This window comes from Eptatretus burgeri, chromosome 17 (assembly GCF_056783735.1).
Source record: "Eptatretus burgeri isolate ZD-2024b chromosome 17, Ebu_testis_v1, whole genome shotgun sequence".
In the NCBI taxonomy this organism is placed as follows: Eukaryota; Metazoa; Chordata; class Myxini; order Myxiniformes; family Myxinidae; genus Eptatretus; species Eptatretus burgeri.
Window position 1 is genome coordinate 25,258,769 of NC_140977.1, and position 22,745 is coordinate 25,281,513.

A 22,745-nucleotide genomic window follows, 5' to 3' on the forward strand; every position below is an offset into this window, starting at 1 on the left:
CCACACATCTTCAAGTCTTCACGCACAATCTCTTCTGCTATTATTGGTGAATACAATACTGTGCTCATTATCCCCACGCTTTTAAAAAAAAACAAGGATATTGTAACCTGCCTCTGTCTTTCTGTCCATCCGTCCGTCCGTCATGCTTCCTCCTCCAAAACAGATGAGCAGAAATTCACCAAACTTGGTAGTTATGATCATCACGTGCAAGTGCGGTGTCATATTTGGCCCTGCCATGCGGCAGGGTCAAAAGGTCGAATGCAATTACGGGCACATTTTTAGACATTTTTTTTTTCAAATGAAACTTTATGTATGCAATCAACATTGGGGACCACATGAAATATGGAACGATTTTTTTAATTTACGGTTCATTCCACAGAGGGTGGCAATTTGGGGTTACAGGACAGGGATCAAAATGGGGGGTGGCCGGTGGGGGGGGGGTGGGGGTGAGGAATTTAAACTCAAAATTTAAAATTTGATGTTTGATAAACCCGGTGGAACTTTTTGCCATCTGTCAAATTTGTTTTATGTGGGAAGCGTAGGGATTTGCGATGGCGTGACATCGACTTCACTCGAGTTTATTTTTCCTTCTCTTGTGATATATTTATGGTGGGTTTTCATTTAATTTTATATTTTGTGACGTTCTGTATTGATTTACCGAGTTCTTATGTCTTTTTTAATTTTTTTAGTTAAGCTAGATGTGGTTGCGTAAGGTGTCTGAACATCATCCTCCCAGGAACACATGTTCGATTTATTTCACTATGTCTATGGGAAGATCTTTTTCAATATATATATATATATAAATATATATATATATATATATATATATATATATATATATATATATATATATATATATATATATATATATATTACTTTTGTGGAACGCATATAGGTCGTATAGTGAGGAGTGCCAGTATTCACTGCCAAAACGAATTTTCTTGGAAAGAAAATATTTTCTGAAAGATAAGAAAAGTTTTCTTGAAACAAAGAAAAATCACAAGAATCCTTGTTTTTGTTTTTTTCTCGTCGAAAGAAAAATTTTCTCAAAGTTTTCTTCTTTCAAGAAAATATTTTCTTACTAAGAAATTTCTTTTTGGCAGTGTGGGCTGGGGATGGGGGGGGGGGAGGGGGGCGGAGTTGAAAAACATCCGCCAAATTTGCACACGTCATGGTGGAACCTTAAGTCATGCACAGAAATGGCTTCTTCTTGGCAGGTTCAACATTCATCCGAGTCTATACAGTCCATTCTTCTCCTTGGGTGCTTGCATGGAAGGCCTGAATGGACTCTTCAGCCAACTCCTCGGTGTGATGCTCTATTCAGAACCACCTGCATCTGGGGAGGTGTGGTCACCGGATGTCCGCAAGCTGGTGAGTGCACCACAACATCCACGTTGTAATTTACTGGAGGTTTTGTGCCCGTTGTGAAACGAAGACTCGAGTTATTGTCTCTGCTTGATGGTCAGTCTCTGGTCTTATGTGCCGGTCGACGGGTGGTTCAGAGGATGTTTAGACGACCTGTCCCTGATTTAGCCAATTAACTGATTATACAGCCAAACGTTGTTCCAGCATTTGTTGAAATTTGTAAAAACTCCCGGCTTTTCTGCAACAATTGATGTGCCATGGTTTTAGAGGGCACATAAAATTAATGATATCCTCCTAATGGGTTCATGCCTGAGTGTCAATTTCTGATCTCATGATAGAACTAAATTGATACCGTTACTTTGTACCTCTTCTTCTTCTTCTTCTTCTTCTTCTTTCTATGTGGCACATGGCTGTGCAGGTAACATAATTTGCTGGGAGGTGCTGCTGATGTAGTTCCTCCCCCCAACCCCCTTCCCCACAGAGGTTACAGCAGGAATTTGTCATTTGTCCAGGATGCTGGTAATAGCTCACTTACTTTCTTCATGAAGGACACCATGGGATCATCATCGTCCACTAACTAATGCCAGCAGACTGGACACTCAGTTTTAACGCCCATCCGGAGGACGGCGCACACATTAATGAATCACCCTGCCTGCGAGACATCAGGGTGATATAGTCTATAGCTTGGCCGAGATTTAAACCCAGACATGACGACTCCAAGGCGAGTGTGAAAGGCCATCCTAATGTAACTTTCAATGGCATTTAATAAAAAGTACTTGTCAACAAATATATCAACAAAAAAATACTACTCCCAAGCACACTGAATCCATAATTTAAATTATTCCTTTTCGAAAAGTGGTGTTTTTGAATTTTCTGAAATGGTCAATAGTATTTTAGTTGCCCTTTTATTCATAAAATAACTACAATTGCGCTTCAATTAAAAATTTTTGATGTAATTTCATTTGTGTGCAAAGTTTTCTTGAAGATGCTTCAAAAGCATGGCTTGTATTTCCAGGCGGTAGTCCACGAAGCAGAAGGTCTCTTGGGGTACATCTATTGCGACTTCTTCCAGAGGCCCGGAAAGCCACTCCAGGTTTGGAACTTTCTATTTTGCCTCAATGTCGTCTGAAGCATCGTGTGCTTGTGCTGCTCGTCATGAGGATCACGAAGTGCAGTTCACTTCCAAATTCCATTCATGAGATGCAGTAAACCTTTGTTCAGACAAATGCTTGTTAAGAGAAATTTCCATCATCCAAATCGCACCGTTAGCACTATTTTCAATTCAGTCATTTATAAGACAGAAGTCCCTCACCGGCTCCCTCTCACAAAGTACACACTGGTTGCTCACCTGCATTGATTTTCCCCTTTATTATTACGATTGTGGAATTGTCTCCTTTTTGTCCATTGTCCAGTTCTCCTTGCTTCAATGTGCTGCAAATTTAATGGTCAGTTTCCTTAATTTTGTTTTTCCCTTCAATCTGCCTGATCAGCTCAATAGAAGTCAACGACTGCTATTTATCAGCCACACATGCACACACCCACCACATCCCTGAGCCATTTTTAGCCCACCTGGACTTCCGTCCGGTGAACTTATGCGATGAAGCAGTTGTCTGTCGGTCAGTGAGTCTGTAAACACCGGTCATTATCGCTTGAACCAAACATGCGATTTTGATGAAACTTGGCCACAAGCTTCATATCTGACACCTAAACAAAGGTGTATTAACCTCATCTAAATCTGCACTCATTAAGAGAGTCTACAGGGGTTTGACCCCCCCCCCCCATTTTTTTTTAAATTGGTATTTCCTTTCTTTTCCGAAGCTACAAATACACAATTTCGATGAAACTTCACCACAACCTTCATCACCTGTGATGTACCAAAGTTTGTTCACGGCATAAAAAAAGCAATCAGGGTCTAGAGCAGTTTCCGGGAGAATTTGAGCCCCCCCCCCAAATAGTTATTTGCTCTCTTCTCTGAAACTACACACACAATTTCACACCTTCATCACCTGTGATTTACTGAAGTTTGTTCACAGCATTAAAAATATCAGGGTCTAAGGGGGTCTGCGGGGAGTTTGAGTGACTTGTTGCTCCTGATCCAGGTGAGCTTCGGGACGCGCGGTAATATTTTTCACTTTATGGACGGTGCCATGATTATTTAACCACAGGTGTTATTGCAGCCACGTCTCTATGCCTCCATGAGATTCACTTGTCCCATTGTTTTTTTCCGCATCCATCAGCAACCCCTGGAACTTTCTTCCAAAACCAGGGACTTTGTCTGACGGGCAACAATAGACTTCGAACATCAAAAAATAATAATAATAATTGCTTGAATTTGGCGATTTCTGTTTGATAGTCACTGCCGTGATGCAAGAAAACAACTTTCTCTTGTCTATCATGGACAATACCCTCCATAGCTTAGGAGATGTCCGTGTGAGGCTCTCCATACCACAGCTGCATGTGTGTCGGAGCGTAGTCGCCAAACGCACGTACAATGCATGTTTTAACCCAAATTTTAGCGTTTTCCAGTGCAATTCTAGATATTTATACAATAAGAGATCTTTCTGCCAACATGTTTTAACACTCGATTTAACTAGCAAGATTAGTTATACTTCTTCATTCTCATTGGTGTTCAAACGTTCGCTCGGAGTGTCCGTTCTGAGTCTGGGAGCTTGGCGGTTTGACTCCTGGCCAAATCGGACCAAATCTGCTTCCTTGCTTGATGCCCAGCATTTAAAAGGGATAGAGCACAGATTAACGTTGGCAGTAATTGCACTGGCTTTTATGGGCCTCATGCCTTTCTGCATTGAAGTTCCTTGCAAGGGAACTCGTATTATTTGTTCCAGATATTTATATGTTGGCTTTCAAGAAATGATGATTTCATGATGCCAGTTTCACATGAAGGACCATATTGAATAATCTTGTGACTTGTCCATTCTGTCACGGCAGGACTGCCACTTTACCATCCGTGGAGGGAGGCGGCTACCGAATGGTGAGTACCAGGCACCTGTTGTGGTACTCATGCTGAACCTCGGCACTCAGTCACAGCAAGGACCTGTGCTCCTCACACCTGGAATGATGGAGAATCTGTTCCACGAGATGGGGCACGCCATGCACTCCATGTTGGGCCGTACACGCTATCAGCATGTCACTGGTACCGTCACCAAAGGCCTATTGCTTCTAGGCCTGGCTCTTTTCTTTTTAAACTAATTACCGTCATTTTACTTTGACTTTGCTTTAACAGTCGGGAGCATTTTGCAGTCTATTTTGATGCAAAAGGCTCAAGTTGCTTTGCAGCAAATCGCCTTGACTTTCTCAGTGATATGTTTCGTGCTCTAACCCAATTTTCAACCTTGTATAATGAGCATGGAAACTCTGACACTTAAAACCTTGTCCACACCATTGTGACCATGTCACTTTCCCGTTCCAGCATCTCATGAAAAATGACACCACTCGATCTTCTTCTCCTCCTCTTCCCTTTATATCATAGTTATGCTCGATATACCACTTGATATCATAGTTATACTAGAACGGCACTCGGTAGAGCACATACCTCCGCCAGGCTGAACAGTTTACATTTTGTATCCCGCTGATAGGCCAGATCTGGATCTTGACCTCAACCAAAATCTCACCTGCTTGTTCTCATCACCAAACCAACTCTTCCACAACTTTTTGAAATGTTATGCTATGTTTTGTTTTTGGTCCCATCTCTCAAATGGTGAAGAATCATTGAGAAAATTATCGTATCCAGATTCGGATTTTCACCAAAATGGAATTGATTCTTCCTCGTGACACACCCAACCTGGCCTCCAAAGCCAGTCACCAACTGGGAATCCTTTGTCGTGCAAAGTCCTTCCTCGGCCCTCTTGAGCTCCTGACCACATACAAAGCTTTCGTCCGCAGCCTGATGGAGTACTGCACTCCCCTCTGGGCTGATGTTCCTGCCTCTCACCTTTCTCTGCTTCACGCTGTGGAAACCAAGGCATTTCGGATCGTTGGTATCTCCCGCGATGAGGCTGAGTCTTTGGGTCTCTCACCGCAGGCAGGTCGGTGGTCTTTCTGTCTTCTACCCTGTCCTCTCCGGTCTCGCCCACCCCCCTGCTCTGTCTGCAATTTGCCCCCCCCCATATTTCCGCAGGGTGCTCAAGGTCCGCCAGCAACCCCCTTCTGGTAAAACTACCAAAATCACTAATCACTGCTCACCTTCACTCTTTCATTCCTCTTTTCTCCCGCCTTTGGAATAAACTCCCACACTCTCTTCAATCCCATTCTTCCCTCCAGGCCTTCAAAACAGCTGTTCACCACCACCTCTCATCTTCCCCCATCCAAAACCCCTTTCTTTTCTACCCCCGTTAATCCACCCCAAACCCACCTCATTCAAATTCCCTGCTTTACTTCCTAAAAGTCCCTGTAATGTCCATATTGTATACCCCATGTTGCCTGCCCCAGCCCTCTCCCTTCCACAGATCTCCTAATGTCTCTGTTCCCCACTGTTTTGTCCTTCCCTCTCCTGCCCATCCTGTCTCCTGTCCCCCTTGTTGTGCATTGTTGTGTGTTCGCTCTCAAACGAGCCTCGCCAATGTATACAAAAAACGTGCCACGCATCCTATGCAGGCTAATAAAGACTGGTGTAAATCAAACACATAGGTTTGAATATTATTATAACGTCATACTTGTACTTGTACACTGAATCCATTAATCATACTCTCATGATTCACCTGCCTTGATATTCTCTTGTGTGTACTGTTTGAAGACATGACGAGTGGGGGAGATTGAATTTCTCAGTTGGCTCATTTACTGCTGGTGCATGATGGTTTAATTTGAATGCCAGGTTTTACACACTTTACATCAAAGCACCCCAATGTCATTGTCCTTGCTGTCTTTTATGTACAAGCTCCTCCATCCATCTTCACTACTGTAAAACATTTGGACTCATCTGTTGAAAATTGCAGTGAGAACTCGGCATGCTCTGCTAACGTATCGACTATTTCATTAGCGTCGAGGCATTTCCAAGTGGATTGAAAGACAGTAGCCCGGTTGCATAAAACATTCTTCAGGAAAGATTTGAGGATTTACTTAAATATTTCCTCGAGTCTCTCCTGAAGGATATCCTTCATTTGAGGATCGTTGCATATTCTAATTTTTCTTAAGTTTTCCCTTAAAACCTTCCTTAAACTCAAGGTAGCACTCCCCCGTCCCTAAACACCAACATTTAAGCTTTCAAGTGGCACTCTTCATGGAAATCAGTCACAAAGAGGACGACTATCTCCGCGCAAGACGTTTCGATTGTGTTTTTAGAGACCGTCTCAACCCGCCTGACGTTTATGTTGATGTTACCCTTATCTAAAACACATACTAAGGAATACTTCGAATTATATTAAGGATGTTTGATCCCCCAGGAGTCATTTCCCCAACAATACGTTTAAAATAATTTATTTATAGACTCCATCGAACTGACTATCCCACGGTATTTAACACATGTTATCTGGGCCGATGTAAAGGTGTGTTCTGGTACTGCAGGTGCATCTGAAGGAGTTGTCGGTCCGTGCTGCTCGTGTCGTGGTATTTTCAGTGTGAACATTTATTACTTCATGTTCAGGTTATTGAGATACCAATTTAATTGATACCGATGGTGGTCACAGGAAAAAAGGTCAACTGCATACGTAATAAATAGCTTGAACGTGGCGTGTTAATGGATCCATAACTCGTCAATCCCGCGTCATAGAGAGACGTCTGGGGGCTCGTTCGACTCGGAGTCTCGGTTTAACCTGTGGACCCAAGCTGTTCTTGCTCAAATCAAGGGATTTTTTTTTTAGCAATTGTACACTATTTATCGTTATAGTGTGTAATTATATAGAAAAGTAAACAACACACATCATTCATCCATCCATCCATCCATCCTTCCATCCATCGGGACCATACTCTGTGCAGAGTGTTGGTGCTGCTAAAGCAGTCTCCTTGGTGACTGGGCACAATCCTAGATGGGTCGCCACTCCGACACAGGATACCAGCAAGCTGGCACTCATCTTGTCGACCTCGGAAGGATGACAGGCAGAGTCAACCCCACCTGGTATTAATTCAACGTATGCAGATCCTTGGATCCCAAGTCCACCACGCTAGCCATTAAGCCAACACCAGGCATCACACATCATACAACTATACAATGTATTGTCTCTCTTGTGCTTGAGAAAAAGCTTCCACTAGTGCTGTCTCTTTATGAGACCAGTTTGTCTATCGCTTTGCCACCATCTTGCTTTCAGACACCTCTTCCTATATCTAATCTGATTGGTTGCTGAGCAAAGCAATGGCTCATGAGGATTTCCTCAACCTTATGCAAGCATAGAAACAGCTGTAAAAACATGATGATGATGATGATGATGATGATGATGATGATATGGAAATCCCTACTTGAGGATTATGCAACAGACTTCAAGGAAAACCTTTGCTAAGGAATCAGTGTGCCTTAAGGATTAGGAAATTTTATGCAACCGGGCTCGTGGTTTCTTTGGGATGATTGACACATTGGCGGTTGGTGTGCAATTGAGGGTTGAGGAGTGGGGGGGGGGGGGATGATGCATATGCAATAAGTTGCTGGCCTCTTGTTGGGAATACAGGAACATTCAAGGGAAATAGCTTAATATTTTACCCTTTTGACTTTAATTGCATCCAAAGTGAAAATATATTTGGTTATCATTCGTGGTTCTGCAAGACTGTGCCTTGCATGGGTTTTTTTTTTAAGGATCTCGGTCAATGAACCTGCTATGATTTTTTTTTCAAAATAACTCTTTGGTCTCACTATCAGCCATGACCTTTCTTGGGCAAACCACTTTCTTTCTTTCAAAGTTGGCCTCCAAAGACAGCCGTCGACATCCTCCCTGTAAAGAAGATGGTCGTTTGGACCGAGGAACTTGTTCGCCGGTGTCTGTGACTTGTGGGCACGCTACGATTGAATACAGCAGCACTTGCAGTAATTAAACAATGAAACTGCATCGAAAAGAAAAGGTACAATGCCAAAATGCATGGCCAATATCCACAGTTTTATTCGGTCAGTCCGATCTGCACATTATGTTCCTGAGATGCGATGTCCCCGGCATTCCTGGATTGTCCAATGACGCTTCGGGACATCCGTGCTTGTCGCTCTGCTATACAATTCAGCAGTCACTCCAAACTGCTGCATCCACAGTACGGTATGCCTCGGCTCCTGCTCCGATTTGAGTCGTTCGATGAATCCACTATATCGTATAATTCAGTATAATTATAGAGCTCAACAGCGTTCTCTGCTCCAGCAGAGATGTAAGAATTCCGCCTGACACACAGTCCCAATGAGGCATGATATAGTGGCGAAACTCTTCCGCCCTACGTGACTTGAAGCTGTATTATTCTCCCTTTGCAAAACCACTTGCAAAGCAACGGTGACCACTTAGCTCTTTCCCTTACTTCTCTCCTTTTGTTTCTGGCCTTTTTTTTTTTTGTTCGAGACAAAATAATAACACCACGTTGGCAAACAAATAATTTGAGCTCCTTGTGGAGCTTCCGCTTACTGTGATGCATACGTGATTGCACGGACACAGTTTAAACGATTGAATTGCCTGCTTATTAACCGTTGACCAGTCCAACCTGCACATCACCACATTTTACATGTCAGTAAAACGATCCATCATGAAACTTAAAAAGCTATAACCATTCCTCCTTGAAAATCTGTCACAGCACAGAATATCAACAGATGGTGTACACATGCACCATGATTCCATTTTTTTTGTACATTTACCACGATCTTGGTTTTAATCGACACTGACTCTGTATACTAAAATATGCGTTTTACGTGACACCGCCTCGTGCAAAGTCCTTCCTTGGCACACCTGAACTCTTATCCACCTTCAAGGCCTTCATCCATAGCTTGATGGAGTACTGCTCTCCCATCTAGGTTGCCACACCTGCCTCAAATCTTGCTCAGCTTGAGACCGTGGAAACCAAGGGCTTTTCAAGATCAAGATCATTTCAAGATCTGTGGGCCAATCACGTCACAATCGCAGACAAGTCGGTGGTCTCTCTGTATACTACCGCCTCCTTTCTGGTCTTGCACCCTCTGGCCTTTCCGTGCTTTGCCCCCCCCCCCCAACACCAAGGGTTATACAGGGTGCACTTGGTCCACCAGAACCCCTTTCTGGTGAAACTTTCAAAATCCAAAATCACTGTTCACCTCCACTCATTTGTTCCTCTTCCCCCCCCCCCCCTCACCTGTGGACCAAACTTCCATATTCTCTTCAATCTCATTCTTCCCTCCAGGTCTTCAAGGCATTTGTTCACCATCATCTCAGATCATCCCCAATCTAAAACCATGACCTTTTCTATCCCCATGAAACCATCCTCTCCACCCCCAAAATTTCCAGTTTTTATTTTTATTCTTTCTTCCTGGGAGTTTTCTTGGAACTGTATTCCTATTGTCTCCCCCGTGCATCCTCCCCTACCCCTCATTCTTAACCACATCCTTACTTGGCAAGTCTCCCTCTCCCTCTTTTGTCCATCAACTCTGCTGTTGATATCCCCCATCCTCCTTTTCTTTCTGCTCTTCCGTGAACCGTGTGTGTGTGTGTGTGTGTGTGTGTGTGTGTGTGTGTGTGTGTGTGTGTGTGTGTGTGTGTGTGTGTGTGTGTGTGTGTGTGTGTGTGTGTGTGTGTGTTTGAGAAATGGAGTGAGTTTTGTCAGCTATACTTTTTTGTCCAGGTGTTAAGTAAATTAAGATCATAATTTGTGATTGTGGTGTGTAATCTCGGCAGGCTGTCTGGAGAACTGCCTTATGGGTAGAAGAAAAATGATGGGGTTGTAGAGGGGTCAGTGCCAGAATAATCTCTATAAGTGCTTTCCTTTGAATGGTAGTGAATAGCTTTCCTACAATTGCCGATGGAAGAAACTCGGGGGAGGGTTATGGGAAGGCTTGGTGGAGGTCCCGGGGGGGGGGGGATATTGGCGAGGGGTGGTTGTTGGTTAAAGTGGATTTATCAACTCTGAAATTGTGGATACTCTAATGTGATGAAATATTTTGAGAATGTTGGATTTGACAAAAAAAAATAACAAAAGCAATTGCTTTTGAATGGGTGACAGATGACTGGAGTGAAACAACATGTTCAAATTCCAAATTCTCAAGATGCTTTCCCTCACCTCTTGGTCCTGATCTATAACTGCCAAGAACCTGCCTGGTCTATAACTGCCAAGGCAGACCCACGAATCTGCATACATATGTTACCGTACTATTTCAATGAATCGGCCTCCATTTGAGTGTTGGATCAAAGATTTTTCTCCCGTACAAATGGCTCATGGAGGAGCTTGGCCATGCATTACCACTGGTACAAGGCTATCGTGGCAGGATCTACCTCTTGGATTGCTTGGTTAAACAGGCCCCCAGAAATGTTGTTCAAGTGTTCTAAATTATGCACTCCCTGACTTTTCCACCCCAAGGCACACGCTGTGCGACCGATTTTGCAGAAGTCCCATCCATCCTCATGGAATACTTTGCCAGCGATTACAGAGTTGTCTCGCAGTTTGCTCGTCATTACCAGACGGGACAGGTATGTTGTCGGATAAATACTTGCGACAGTTTTTATGCGATATTTTTTTTGTTGTTGTAGTTTGTTGTAAACCACTGTTCCTTTACGGTGTTTTGTTCCCTTTTGCTCAGGCTTTGTCAAAGAGCATGGTGAGTAGACTGTGCGAGTCAAAGAAAGTTTGTGCTGCGTCGGACATGCAAGTGCAGGTGGGGGCCATTCCCAGGTTTTCATTCACCCCCAATACACGTGCAGAGATTGCTAGAAGCCGTCTCTTTAGTTATAGTCTCCCTGTTTAGGTGTGTCAACGTTAAACTAGACCATCGCACAGTTGAACCTTCATCTCATTTTTGGATTTTGCTTTGCAGACCATAAGCATGGTTCATTTCACTTTACTTTGTTTTGTTTTTTTGAATCCTCTACAGGTGTTGTTCTTCACAATACCCTTGTCTTGATGGCCCCTTTTGTTTTAAATCGCAACGCCATTGTTCATTCAAGTTAAAGGAGGTTCTAGTCCGACGTTGGGCATTTTTGAAGCATTTTTCTTTTTCAGGTTTACTATGCCATTCTGGACCAGCTCTATCATGGTGAGCACCCTTTGAACAAGTCGACTACGCAGATTCTGCAGGAAACGCAAGAGCGCTACTACGGGATTCCACACATCCCCAACACGGTGCGTACCCTATATTTGTCCTGGCTGCCACTGTTTGCCAACACCATCTGAAAACCTTGTCGGTGGTAATTTTTCTTATTCTTCTTCTCCTCTTTCTCCTCATCCTCCTCCTTTTTCTTTTTCTTTTCTTCTATGCAGCACATGGCATGACATGGCTATTAATTCCCTGGGGGCGCAGCTGTTCTACTGATGTAGAACATCTGTAGGTTCTGTAGGTTCTGCCCCCTGTAGGTTAGAGCAGGAATTTGTAATCTGTTCATGCTCACGGATCTTTAACATCCACCAAGTAATGCTACCAAATGGGACACCACATTTTAACGTCCACCCGAGCGATGACACACAGTGATGAATCCCTGTCGTACAGTGTTATTGATGAATAATGTAGCTTTCCTGATCCATCGTAATGGAATAATTCACAATTATTTCCACTCAAATGTTGTTGTTTTTAACATTTGGCTCTTGGTTTCTTGATCCGTTGCAAAAGGGATAATTCCATAAGTGACCTTGGAATAGCGAAAGACAAAACGTTACCGCTCGTTACTAACTTTACTAACTCTAATAAAACAACGAACATCATCAATGTAGGACTGTGTGAATGGATGAAAGAGCAAATTGATAAATTGATAAACATGAAATACTAAACACACAGGTTTTACATAGGTGTAGGAGTTAGAGAAACACTAAAAAGTAGAGTTGTTTATTTGAAAAGGAAAGTTTGAATCAATAGTTTGAATAAAATGAAATTTGAAGTTTGACTTCAAACAATACAAAGACAAGCTGATTGATTTGAAACGGCTTCAGACACAATACGTTATTGTTCCAAGTACAGTGGTAATGTCGTGCTTCATATGTAAAACATTCCACATTACGAGACTTTTGGAGGAATTTGGCTTCCAAAGTGGACCATTGGAGACCTACAAAATAAACCAAACTATATACAGGGTGTGGCATTAATATCTGACACATCTATTTCTGTAATAAAGCAAGACTGAGCGAGAACGGCACTTGGTAGAGTGCATTACCTCCACCAGGCTAAACAGTTTACATTTTTAGCTTGCCTGTTCGAAGAACATAGAGCTATAGCGATACCCCCGGCATGAGCGTGAGCGTCAGCGTCAGCGTGAGCGTGAAAATGTTCAAGTTTTTGGTGCAAGTTATTTAGAAGCTTGCCATTCATTTAATATGTGTACGAGGATGCTGATATTTGGCATGGAGGTTCCTTTGGGGTATATTATTGATGTAGTGAGGTTGAAATTAAAAAAAATTCAAATTTTTCAAATTTTTGACCTGTTTTGAACTTAACTTTTTTGTAGCACATCAATGTTGAAGTTTTTGTCCTTTCTCATGTTTTTATCTACCATACTATTTTTTACTGATTACAATATACAAATACATTTGTTGCTTTAAAATTATTTGGATCAGACTTCACTGCAATGCTTTATAAAAAAAATATTATTAGACTCGTCTTTTAAAAACGATAAATGTATAAACAGGCGAGCATTGGGTGGCTTTGACACCAACTCTCTGGTATATTCCACTGATGGGCCGCATCTGAATCCGAACCTTAACAAAAATCGAACCGGCTTGTTCTTGTCACATACCCAACTCTTCCATCAAGTTTTGTCATAACATGTCCAAAACTTTTTGAAATATCGTTTTTAGCTCCATCTCTCTCTCTCTCATTGGTGAAGGATCACTTAAAAACTCCTCGTATCCGGATCCAGATTCGGATCTTCACCAAAGTCGAATCAATTCTTCCTTGTCACACACTCCGGAACCTGTCCACCAAGATTCGTCCAAATCCGTCCACTACTTTTTGAGATCTCCTGCTCACAGACAGGCAAACAGGTGGGTGAAAGCATAACCTCCATGCACCTTCAGTGGAAGAAGTAACAAAGTAAATCATGTTTTTGTATACTGTTGCGGATTCGCGCCCGCCGGCGTGCGGACGGCCACATAACTCGAATCGCGGCACGTCGCCCACCGGACGGACAATCCAGTCGTGACCCTCTCGGACTAACGCCGGGAACTAGTCACGGGTGGACCTTTCGGTCTCACCACGATCGTGCCAATCGGCCCCCGCGTGGGATAGGGTTGCTCGCCAAATTCGACCTACCTAAGTACCCACACGGAGGGTAGACCGGGCGATCGCACCTCGCCGCAGGTCGACTTCGGACACGGGCCACTTTAAGCGACCCGTTCCGTGCTATCGGGATAACCGAGCGGTGTTATTCGTCGGCCTCGACGGTTCGATTAATTATCGGGCGTTTTAGCCCACGACCAACCCTTTACGTGAAGCAAGATGGAGATTCAATGAAAGAAAAGACGAAGCGAAGCGGGAAAACAGTTCAACATAATTCACATTTATTTCGCGATGAACGGGAAGCACACATATACAATTCCACCAAAAGCACATGTAAAAGAAGAAGACAATGCAATATTACACAAAAAGCAAATGCAACAATGCAGATCTAACCGACTACCGGGCACACGGCAACACTTATACAATTTTACTTCACAGACGGCGCCGACAACACCTGTACCCAAAACAAAAGAAAAAGAACCACCCTCAAGGATGAGGCGGGCCTGGGGCCGAGACCAGGTCGAGCCTACCCGTCTGATGATGAGACGCGAAGTGGCGGTGGTGCCTCAACTCCGCGGGCCTCGCGGACAGTCTCTGGTAGGGGGTGGGAAAGGGGCCCCCTTTGTCGCACTATCTCAGCGCGGGGGGAAACAGGAGGGGGTTGCTGATGCTCGGGTGAAGGAGGATATCACCCTGTCTCGGGTCCCGCGGCGAGCGTCTCCTCCTCGACCTCGGTCGCGTTGCTGGCCTCTCCCTCTGCAGCTCCCGGCACCGACGCGATCACCCCCTCGTCCGCCTTCGCCGCCGCCACCTCTCCACAGCTCCGTCTACTCGCCCTCTCCGTCTCCTCTCTTGGCTCGTCCCAACTCTTCACTCTTGACTTCTCCCACTTCTTTCCAGCTCCACCGACGACTCTCTTGAACTCCGCACAACTCCCTTTACTGACGAACGCAGCCGTTTATATAAGCCCCGTGGCTTCGCTCTTTCACCCTTGACCCTTTGCCTCCGACCCTTCACCTCTAACTGGCTCCCCATTGGACCGAGGAAAAGTGGGCGTGAATGCTTTTTGATCCATGAATTTGCATATCGCGACCTCACTCCAACGCCCTGGAGGCGGGGCCAAATCGCCCCACGCTCTCCGATTGGACGGAACAAAAGTGGGCGTGAGTCGTTTTTGATCCGTTTTCTGCGGAAAGTCCGTGATGTTTTTGAATACGCTGCTCGGTGCGCGCCCTGCACGAGTTCAGTATCGGTGCCCACGAGTGGCGCGAGATGGTGTGGATGCGATGGTGGCGAGTTGTGACGGTAAAGGTCTTGGTGGTTGTTGTTGTGAAGCGGCGTTGTGGTTGGTGGTTGTTGTTGTGAAGCGGCGTTGTGGTTGGTGGTTGTTGTGTGATGGCTGTTGAGACGTGGTTGGTGGTGGTAATAATGGCGGCTGGTCCAAAATAAAGATAGTAAAAGAAAAACGGCTATCCTGAAGAGTCGCAGCCCGCATGAATGACATTTATTCCCTCTAGACAACGGGTTTGGGCCTAACTACACATATACTTACCGAGATATCTCACCTAAGGGACCTGAATGGTGGTTTGTGAATTTCGTCAACCACAACACTACTAAAGTGAAGTACAGGTATGGGAGATTGTGCGACATCATAGCACTGCAGTATGCACAACCCAGCTCGACTTCTTAAAAAATCACATCTTTTAAATGCCGTCCATTGCAATTGATGCACTCCCTGTATTGAAGTAGTATATTGTTCATTGCTGCTTTCAATTTGTCATTATTGATGGCAGTAATGGCTTCAGTGATGATCCTCTTAAATTCATCTACACAGGTGGGGACGTGTCTTGTAAACCTGGCTCTTCAGAAATCCCCTGAGGAAGAAATCCACTTGGGACAAATCTTGGATTTGGGGTGGCCATGAAACATTACCAAACTGAGAGATTATCTTTTCCCCAAACTTGCCTTAGATATTGCAATTTTTGCAGTATGGCATGTAACTCCATCTTATTTTTACAAGGAAATTATGCACGGGAGGAGGCCATTCGGCCCATCATGCCTGCGCCACACCAATACCAGATTTAAAAAAAAAATCAATCCATCAATACCCCTTCCCTTTGTGTGCAGCCTTTTGGCTGCTACACTGGTACTCATTTTGCCAACCTCAGAAGGATGACAGGCTGAGTCAACCCCCTGGTGTTAATTCAGTGGCCAACGGGGCTGTGAACTCAGGACCCTAGGATCCCAAGCCACCACCCGAACCGCTAAGCCAACACCAGGTTAATCAATCATGGATGAACACTGCCATCTTTTAAAAATTTCTTATAAAGGAGAGAATGGTGTTACACCATTTCCTCCTGAATGTTCGCTGAGTTGCAATAACAGAGCCTAATTTCAATAGAGTTCTCCAATTTTAATTCCCATTGGCACATCAATAATGCTTCATCATTCAAATCTTCAGGGCTTCACCTGAAACGCACAAATTGTTGAAATCATGTGTCTGCGAACACGATATTTCTACGCCACAATTCAGGAATACTCACTCTCATGTGCAACCTTGTGGCTGCTGGTTGCATCATTGGTTAGGGACATGGCTATGCCGCTGATGCAGTGCCCCTATTACCCATACACTGGTGCTCATTTTGCCGACCTAAGAAGGATGACAGGCTGAGTCAAACCCACCTGGTGTTAATACAGTGGAAAACAGGGCTTGAACTCAGGACCCTTGGATCCCAAGCCAGCCATCCTAGTCACGAAGCCAACGCCAGGTTTGAATTCAGGAATGAGAAAGTTCTGCAACATATCCAGGTAGCGTTCAGAATTTACTGTCAGTCACTTTATTATCTTCGAATTAATGTGGCCCAATGATGCATTTGCAGCTGCAACACACCACTCTGTGTCTTTCACACGGTGCAGCCCTCTTTGATGTAAGTCTTTAGGATTTCGCTCAGCCCAGAACCTGCAGTTCTGTTTGTTTTCACCACCAGTAAGCTCAAAATGGGCTTCAACTATCATTAACAAACAGGTAATGAAATTCCCGTCCTCTTCACATCTGTCAAGTAACCAACGGAAAAAATTCTGACGTTTACCCAAATTGGCATTGTCAAGTTTCTGAATCACCTGGATTTTGTATGGCCATACGTGGGGATCTTTGTGGAATATACTTCCGAGACTTATCGAGCTAATTACACTTTCTGCTGAAAGGCATCGCATCGTCTTCTTTGGGCTTTGGGCAATTGCTGCAACTACAGCAGCGATTGTCTCTTTGTCCTCACTGCACGATGTCTCACGTGCTTAGATAGATGAACGCTGCCATCTTCATAAAATTTTCTGACAAAGGAGAGAATGTTGTAGCACCATTTCCTCCTGAATGTTCGCTGAGTTGCAATAGCAGAGCCTAATTTAATAGAGTTCTACAATTTTAATCCGCATTGGCACATCATAATGCTTCATCATTCAAATCTTATGGCTTCACCTGTAACGCACAAAATTCAACAATTAATTGTACAGATATTTAAAATATATATATATATATATATATATATATATATATATATATATATATATATATATATATATACACATTGCAAATGTATCACATATAAAAGCCACACTCTGCATAACTTGAGGAGTGTCTTGTTTGTTTGTTGGCTACTTGCGAAATTGAAGATTCGTAAGTACTGTATTTTTGGCCATGTACAAGTCAATACTTTTTCTTTTTCCCAGAAGTCCGGGTCTTGTCATGTACTCAGAATAGACTTATCTATGGTTTAAGACATTGAATTGCGTAAATGGGAAAAACATTTGCAAAGTGTGATATTTTCTGAAATTGTATAATTATTGATTTAAAACACACTACAGAAAGTTTACATTCCAATGTCATGGATGCGTTCCAAGAAAGTGTAACGTTCAGCAAAACGACGTCAAAAGGCCAGACATTCCCATCGACGTCGTGTTATCATGGGGGACATGTTCTCAAGGCACATTTTCGGTCATGCTGATATAACTTTAACCTCATTTAACTGCAGACTAGAGACAAATATTAAACAAAACAAAAAAAACCCCGTATTTTGCCAAAAGGTGACCACGTGTGACTTCTTTAAGGTCACACTGAGGTGAACAGAGCTGCTATCCACCAGGAGCGACTCCTTGAGGAATATCTGCCTATGAGAGATTCCGATGAGAATCGTTCTACAGAGTAACCATGAAAAATATGCGTTTGCCTCATAACGTCACCAAATGACGTCATAATGTCTCAAACTTGACATATCTAGAAAGCACTCATCGAGGTGTTCAATTTGAGGTACTACACGATATGGTTCCTAAAACTTGAAAATTTGACCTTGGGGTCAAATATGTTTGACCTCAGGCGCTAACCATGAAGGTCAAGGCCAATCGCCACCAAAAATTAATCAGCTGAGCACCAGACCATGAACTATATTCCCATGAAGTTTGAAGACGATCCGATCAAAATTACTCAAAAAATAAGGGTTTCGTCGACTCCCCTGATTTGCGACAAAGTGACCTTGACCTTTGACCTTGACCTTCAAAATTTTGTGCACTGAAAGGGACCTCTATAGGCCTCTGATATGCGAAGTTACAAAAATTTCCAATGATAACTGTGCTCTGCAGAATTTTTTATACGTGATTACAGACAAACAAACAAACAAACAAACAAAAAAAAAACATACAAGCTGACTAACATATCTTGCAAAAACTTTGTTTTGGCAAGATAACAAATGGACAATTAAATGAACAGTGACAGCACTCTAAAATGTAGGGTTGAGATTGATGGTTGGTTTGGAGAGATATATTATATTAACACAAACCTTTGGGGAAACTTTTAAATACAAAACTAAACCGTCGGTCCTTGACAGTCAACTTAACAGAGGGGGAGGGTTGAGGAGGTCAGACGATGTATATTAAATTATCAGCAGTTCTGACTGCTTAAAAAAAAAAAGTGTTCATTTGTTCAATTCAGACATATTTGACAGTTTCAGCGTCTCAGGGAGGTGTTTAATAATATGACATATTACTAATCGCTTGCCAAGTCAGCCGTTCCTTTTAAACCATTTAATTGGAGTGTACTTAAACCACTTGGCGAGCGCTCCACAATATTCGCACCGTCACTGAACACTGTATATTAATCGAATTGAACAAAGTTCAGGGGCCACTCGCCTGCATTTGGCCCTGTGTTGTTCTGCAATGCACTGGGCATTGACTGGCTCCTTGAAAATGTGCAATTTTATTTTACACGACGTTTCCCCTTTTTGTATGATCTTCTTTCATTATATTGTTGCGGATTCGCGCCCGCCGGCGTGCTGACGGCCACGTAACTCGAATCGCGGCACGTCGCCCACCGGACGGACAATCCAGTCGTGACCCTCTCGGACTAACGCCGGGAACCAGTCACGGGTGGACCTTTCGGTCTCACCGCGATCGAGCCAATCAGCCCCCGCGTGGGATAGGGTTGCTCGCCAAATTCGACCTACCTAAGTACCCACGCGGAGGGTAGACCGGGCGATCGCACCTCGCCGCAGGTCGACTTCGGACACGGGCCACTTAAGCGACCCGTTCCGTACTATCAGAATAACCGAGCGGTGTTATCGTCGACCTCGACGGTTCGATTAATTATCGGGCGTATTCAGCCCACTACCAACCCTTTACGTGAAGCAAGATGGGGATTCAATAGAGGAAAAGACGAAGCGAAGCGGGAAACAGTTCAACACAAAGCACATTTATTCGCGGCACACGGGAGCACACATATACAATTCCACCAAATGCACACAGAAAAGACACAATGTAATTTACACAAAAAGCAAATGTAAAAGCGAAAACACAATGCAGAGCTAATACCGACTACCGAGCACACGGCAACACTTATACAATTCTACTTCACAGACGGCACCGATAACACATACCCAAAACCAAGGAAAAGAATACCCTCAAGGATGAGGCGGGCCTGAGGCCGAGACCGGGTCGCGCCTACCCGTCTGGTGATGAGACGCGGAGCGGCGATGGCGCCTCAACTCCGCGGGCCTCGCGGACAGTGTCTGGTAGGGGGTGGGAAAGGGGCCCCCTTGGTCGCACTATCTCAGCGCGGGGGGAAACAGGAGGGGGTTGCTGATGCTCGGGGTATAGAGGATTTTTATTATCCCGCGACGAGCGTCTCCACCTCGGCCAGGTCGCGCTGTCGGCCTCCCTGGGGTGCAGCTCCCGACGCGAGCACCCCCTCGTCTGGTGTCGCTGCCTTTCCACAGCTCCGTCCCCTCCGTTCCGACTCCAACGCACACGACGACCAGCTCCTTCTTGCCAACTCCACCGCCCGCGAAGTCTTGACTCTCTGTTTCCGACTCTCCTACTCTCCTACTCTCCGCCTCTGGACTCTCTGGACTGACGAACACGGTCCTTTTATCAGCCCCGTAGCTTCGCCCTCTCATCTTTGACCCCCTCCCTTCGACCTTTCACCTCGCTCCCCATTGGCCCGAGAAAAAGTGGGCGTGAAGGCTTTTGATCCATAAATTTGCATATATCGATCGCCCTGGGGCGGGGCCAATTCGCCCCTCGCTCACCGATTGGACGGCAAAAAGTGGGCGTGTCGTTTTTGATCCGTTTTTGAAGCACAAAATCCGTGATTTTGTACACGCTGTTCGGCGCGCGCCCTGCACGAGTCCAACACCGGTACCCACAGCGGGGCAAGAACGGTGGCGATGCGACGGTTGCGAGGTGTGACGGGAAGGTCGTGGCGGTTGTGGTGAAGCGGCGTTGTGGTTGGTGGTTGATGTTGTGGTTGTGGTGGTAATCATGGCGGTTGGTCCAAAATAAAGATAGCAAAAGAAAAACGGCTATCCTGAAGAGTCGCAGCACGCATAAATGACATGTATTCCCACTAGACAACGGGTTTGGGCCTAACTACACATGTACTTACCGAGATACCTCACCTAAGGGACCTGAATGGTGGTTTGCGAATTTGGTAACCACAACAATATGATCCGTCACTTCGGCATAGACAAATACATGTAAAAAATTTAACGTTTCGTTTTTAAAAGTTTCTTCATCCGTTTTGTTGGATTGCTTGGTTTAAAACACTTGGAGAGCACTCTTCAAGCTTCGATAGCGATACCGCGATTCGATACCGGAGGGAGGAAGGCAAATTAAATTGGATGACTACAATGAGCAAATAAATGTTTCAGTTGTTTCAAAGGAATGAATCGCCACATCACGGCAGGATCCTCGAGCGGTACGCATGGTTGCTCTTCGTCAGTGGTTCTTAACCTTTTTATGTGCTCGTACCCCTTGAGCTTTCATAATATTTCCCCGTACCCCCTGTCTAAAAATTTCTTATTAGTTATTTATTTATTATTATTATTATTATTATTATTATTATTGGAATTTAAGTACTATACAGTATTGAATTTGACACCATATATCGTACCCCCTGCTTTGATGCTTCGTACCCCCAGGGGGTACACGTACCCCTGGTTAAGAACCACTGCTCTAAGCTGTGAAGCCTGGGTTTGAATCCCGACCCAGATATAAGCTGTCATCCCGATGTTTCACAGGCAGAGTGATTCATCAGTGTGTGCGCCATCCCTCGGGTGGATATTAAACTGGGCATCACATTTGTCGGAATCCCCGCCTCTCCTCTCTGCCTCTCCCGCCGCTCTCGTCTCCCGTCTCTCTCTCTCTCTCTCTCTCTCTCTCTCTCTCTCTCTCTCTCTCTCTCTCTCTCTCTCTCTCGCCACTGTCTCTCTCGCCACTGTCTCTCTCGCCACTGTCTCTCTCGCCACTGTCTCTCTCGCCACTGTCTCTCTCGCCACTGTCTCTCTCGCCACTGTCTCTCTCGCCACTGTCTCTCTCGCCACTGTCTCTCTCGCCACTGTCTCTCTCGCCACTGTCTCTCTCGCCACTGTCTCTCTCGCCACTGTCTCTCTCGCCACTGTCTCTCTCGCCACTGTCTCTCTCGCCACTGTCTCTCTCGCCACTGTCTCTCTCGCCACTGTCTCTCTCGCCACTGTCTCTCTCGCCACTGTCTCTCTCGCCACTGTCTCTCTCGCCACTGTCTCTCTCGCCACTGTCTCTCTCGCCACTGTCTCTCTCGCCACTGTCTCTCTCGCCACTGTCTCTCTCGCCACTCTCTCTCTCGCCACTGTCTCTCTCGCCACTCTCTCTCTCGCCACTGTCTCTCTCGCCACTGTCTCTCTCGCCACTGTCTCTCTCGCCACTGTCTCTCTCGCCACTGTCTCTCTCGCCACTGTCTCTCTCGCCACTGTCTCTCTCGCCACTGTCTCTCTCGCCACTGTCTCTCTCGCCACTGTCTCTCTCGCCACTGTCTCTCTCGCCACTGTCTCTCTCGCCACTGTCTCTCTCGCCACTGTCTCTCTCGCCACTGTCTCTCTCGCCACTGTCTCTCTCTCTCTCACTCTCACTCTCACTCTCACTCTCACTCTCACTCTCACTCTCACTCTCACTCTCACTCTCACTCTCACTCTCACTCTCTCTCTCTCTCTCTCTCTCTCTCTCTCTCTCTCTCTCTCTCTCTCTCTCTCTCTCTCTCTCTCTGCTCCCCCTCCCCCTATTTCCCCCTCTGTTAAGGGGACTGTAGAGGACTGATAGTTTAGGTTTGTATTTAAAAGTTTCCCCATAGGTTAGCATTTACGAATCAGATTTGGAGTGAACCGACCTGAGGGGTGCAAAGGTCACTGCACGTGTGAACATACATGCAGGCAAACCTTTGCCAGATTGATAGCGGGGCCTTAAATGCTCCCACCAGGTTTTATATAGAACCTGGTGGTTAAAATGAAAATGTTGCTATTTGGGCACTTTCATTGCCCTTCCCTTTGTCATGCTGCCTTCCCTTACCCTCATGCTGCCTTCCATTGCCTTCCTCTCATGGTGCCCTCCCTTCCCCTCCCCTTCTGCTTACGCCCTCTCCCCATCCACCTCCCATGGACATTTCCCAGAGGTTATCTGCCTGCTGTATTAACCTACCCCATTTCGTTCAATCTAGCACTGCCCACCCTCCCCCTTCTCCACAAAGCCCACTACCAAACGCAAGTTGGGAACCCCATCATTGAGACCTGCA

The 22,745-nt window shown here is 45.0% G+C and overlaps 1 protein-coding gene across 5 annotated transcripts in view; it reads left to right on the forward strand.

Annotated features, from left to right (window-relative positions):
* The window catches only part of MIPEP (mitochondrial intermediate peptidase), a 77,483-nt gene that overhangs the window by 44,363 nt on the left and 10,375 nt on the right, over positions 1-22,745 (forward strand). For 4 of the 5 annotated variants that reach the window (XM_085862659.1, XM_085862658.1, XM_085862661.1 and 1 more), the window contains exons 12-17: positions 1,218-1,371; positions 2,381-2,458; positions 4,312-4,516; positions 10,819-10,928; positions 11,039-11,113; positions 11,458-11,577. In XM_085862659.1, the coding sequence (XP_085718785.1) occupies positions 1,218-1,371; positions 2,381-2,458; positions 4,312-4,516; positions 10,819-10,928; positions 11,039-11,113; positions 11,458-11,577 (742 nt within the window). The remainder of the gene's footprint in view (positions 1-1,217; positions 1,372-2,380; positions 2,459-4,311; positions 4,517-10,818; positions 10,929-11,038; positions 11,114-11,457; positions 11,578-22,745) is intronic. The other variant, XM_085862662.1, reaches the window with a different exon arrangement.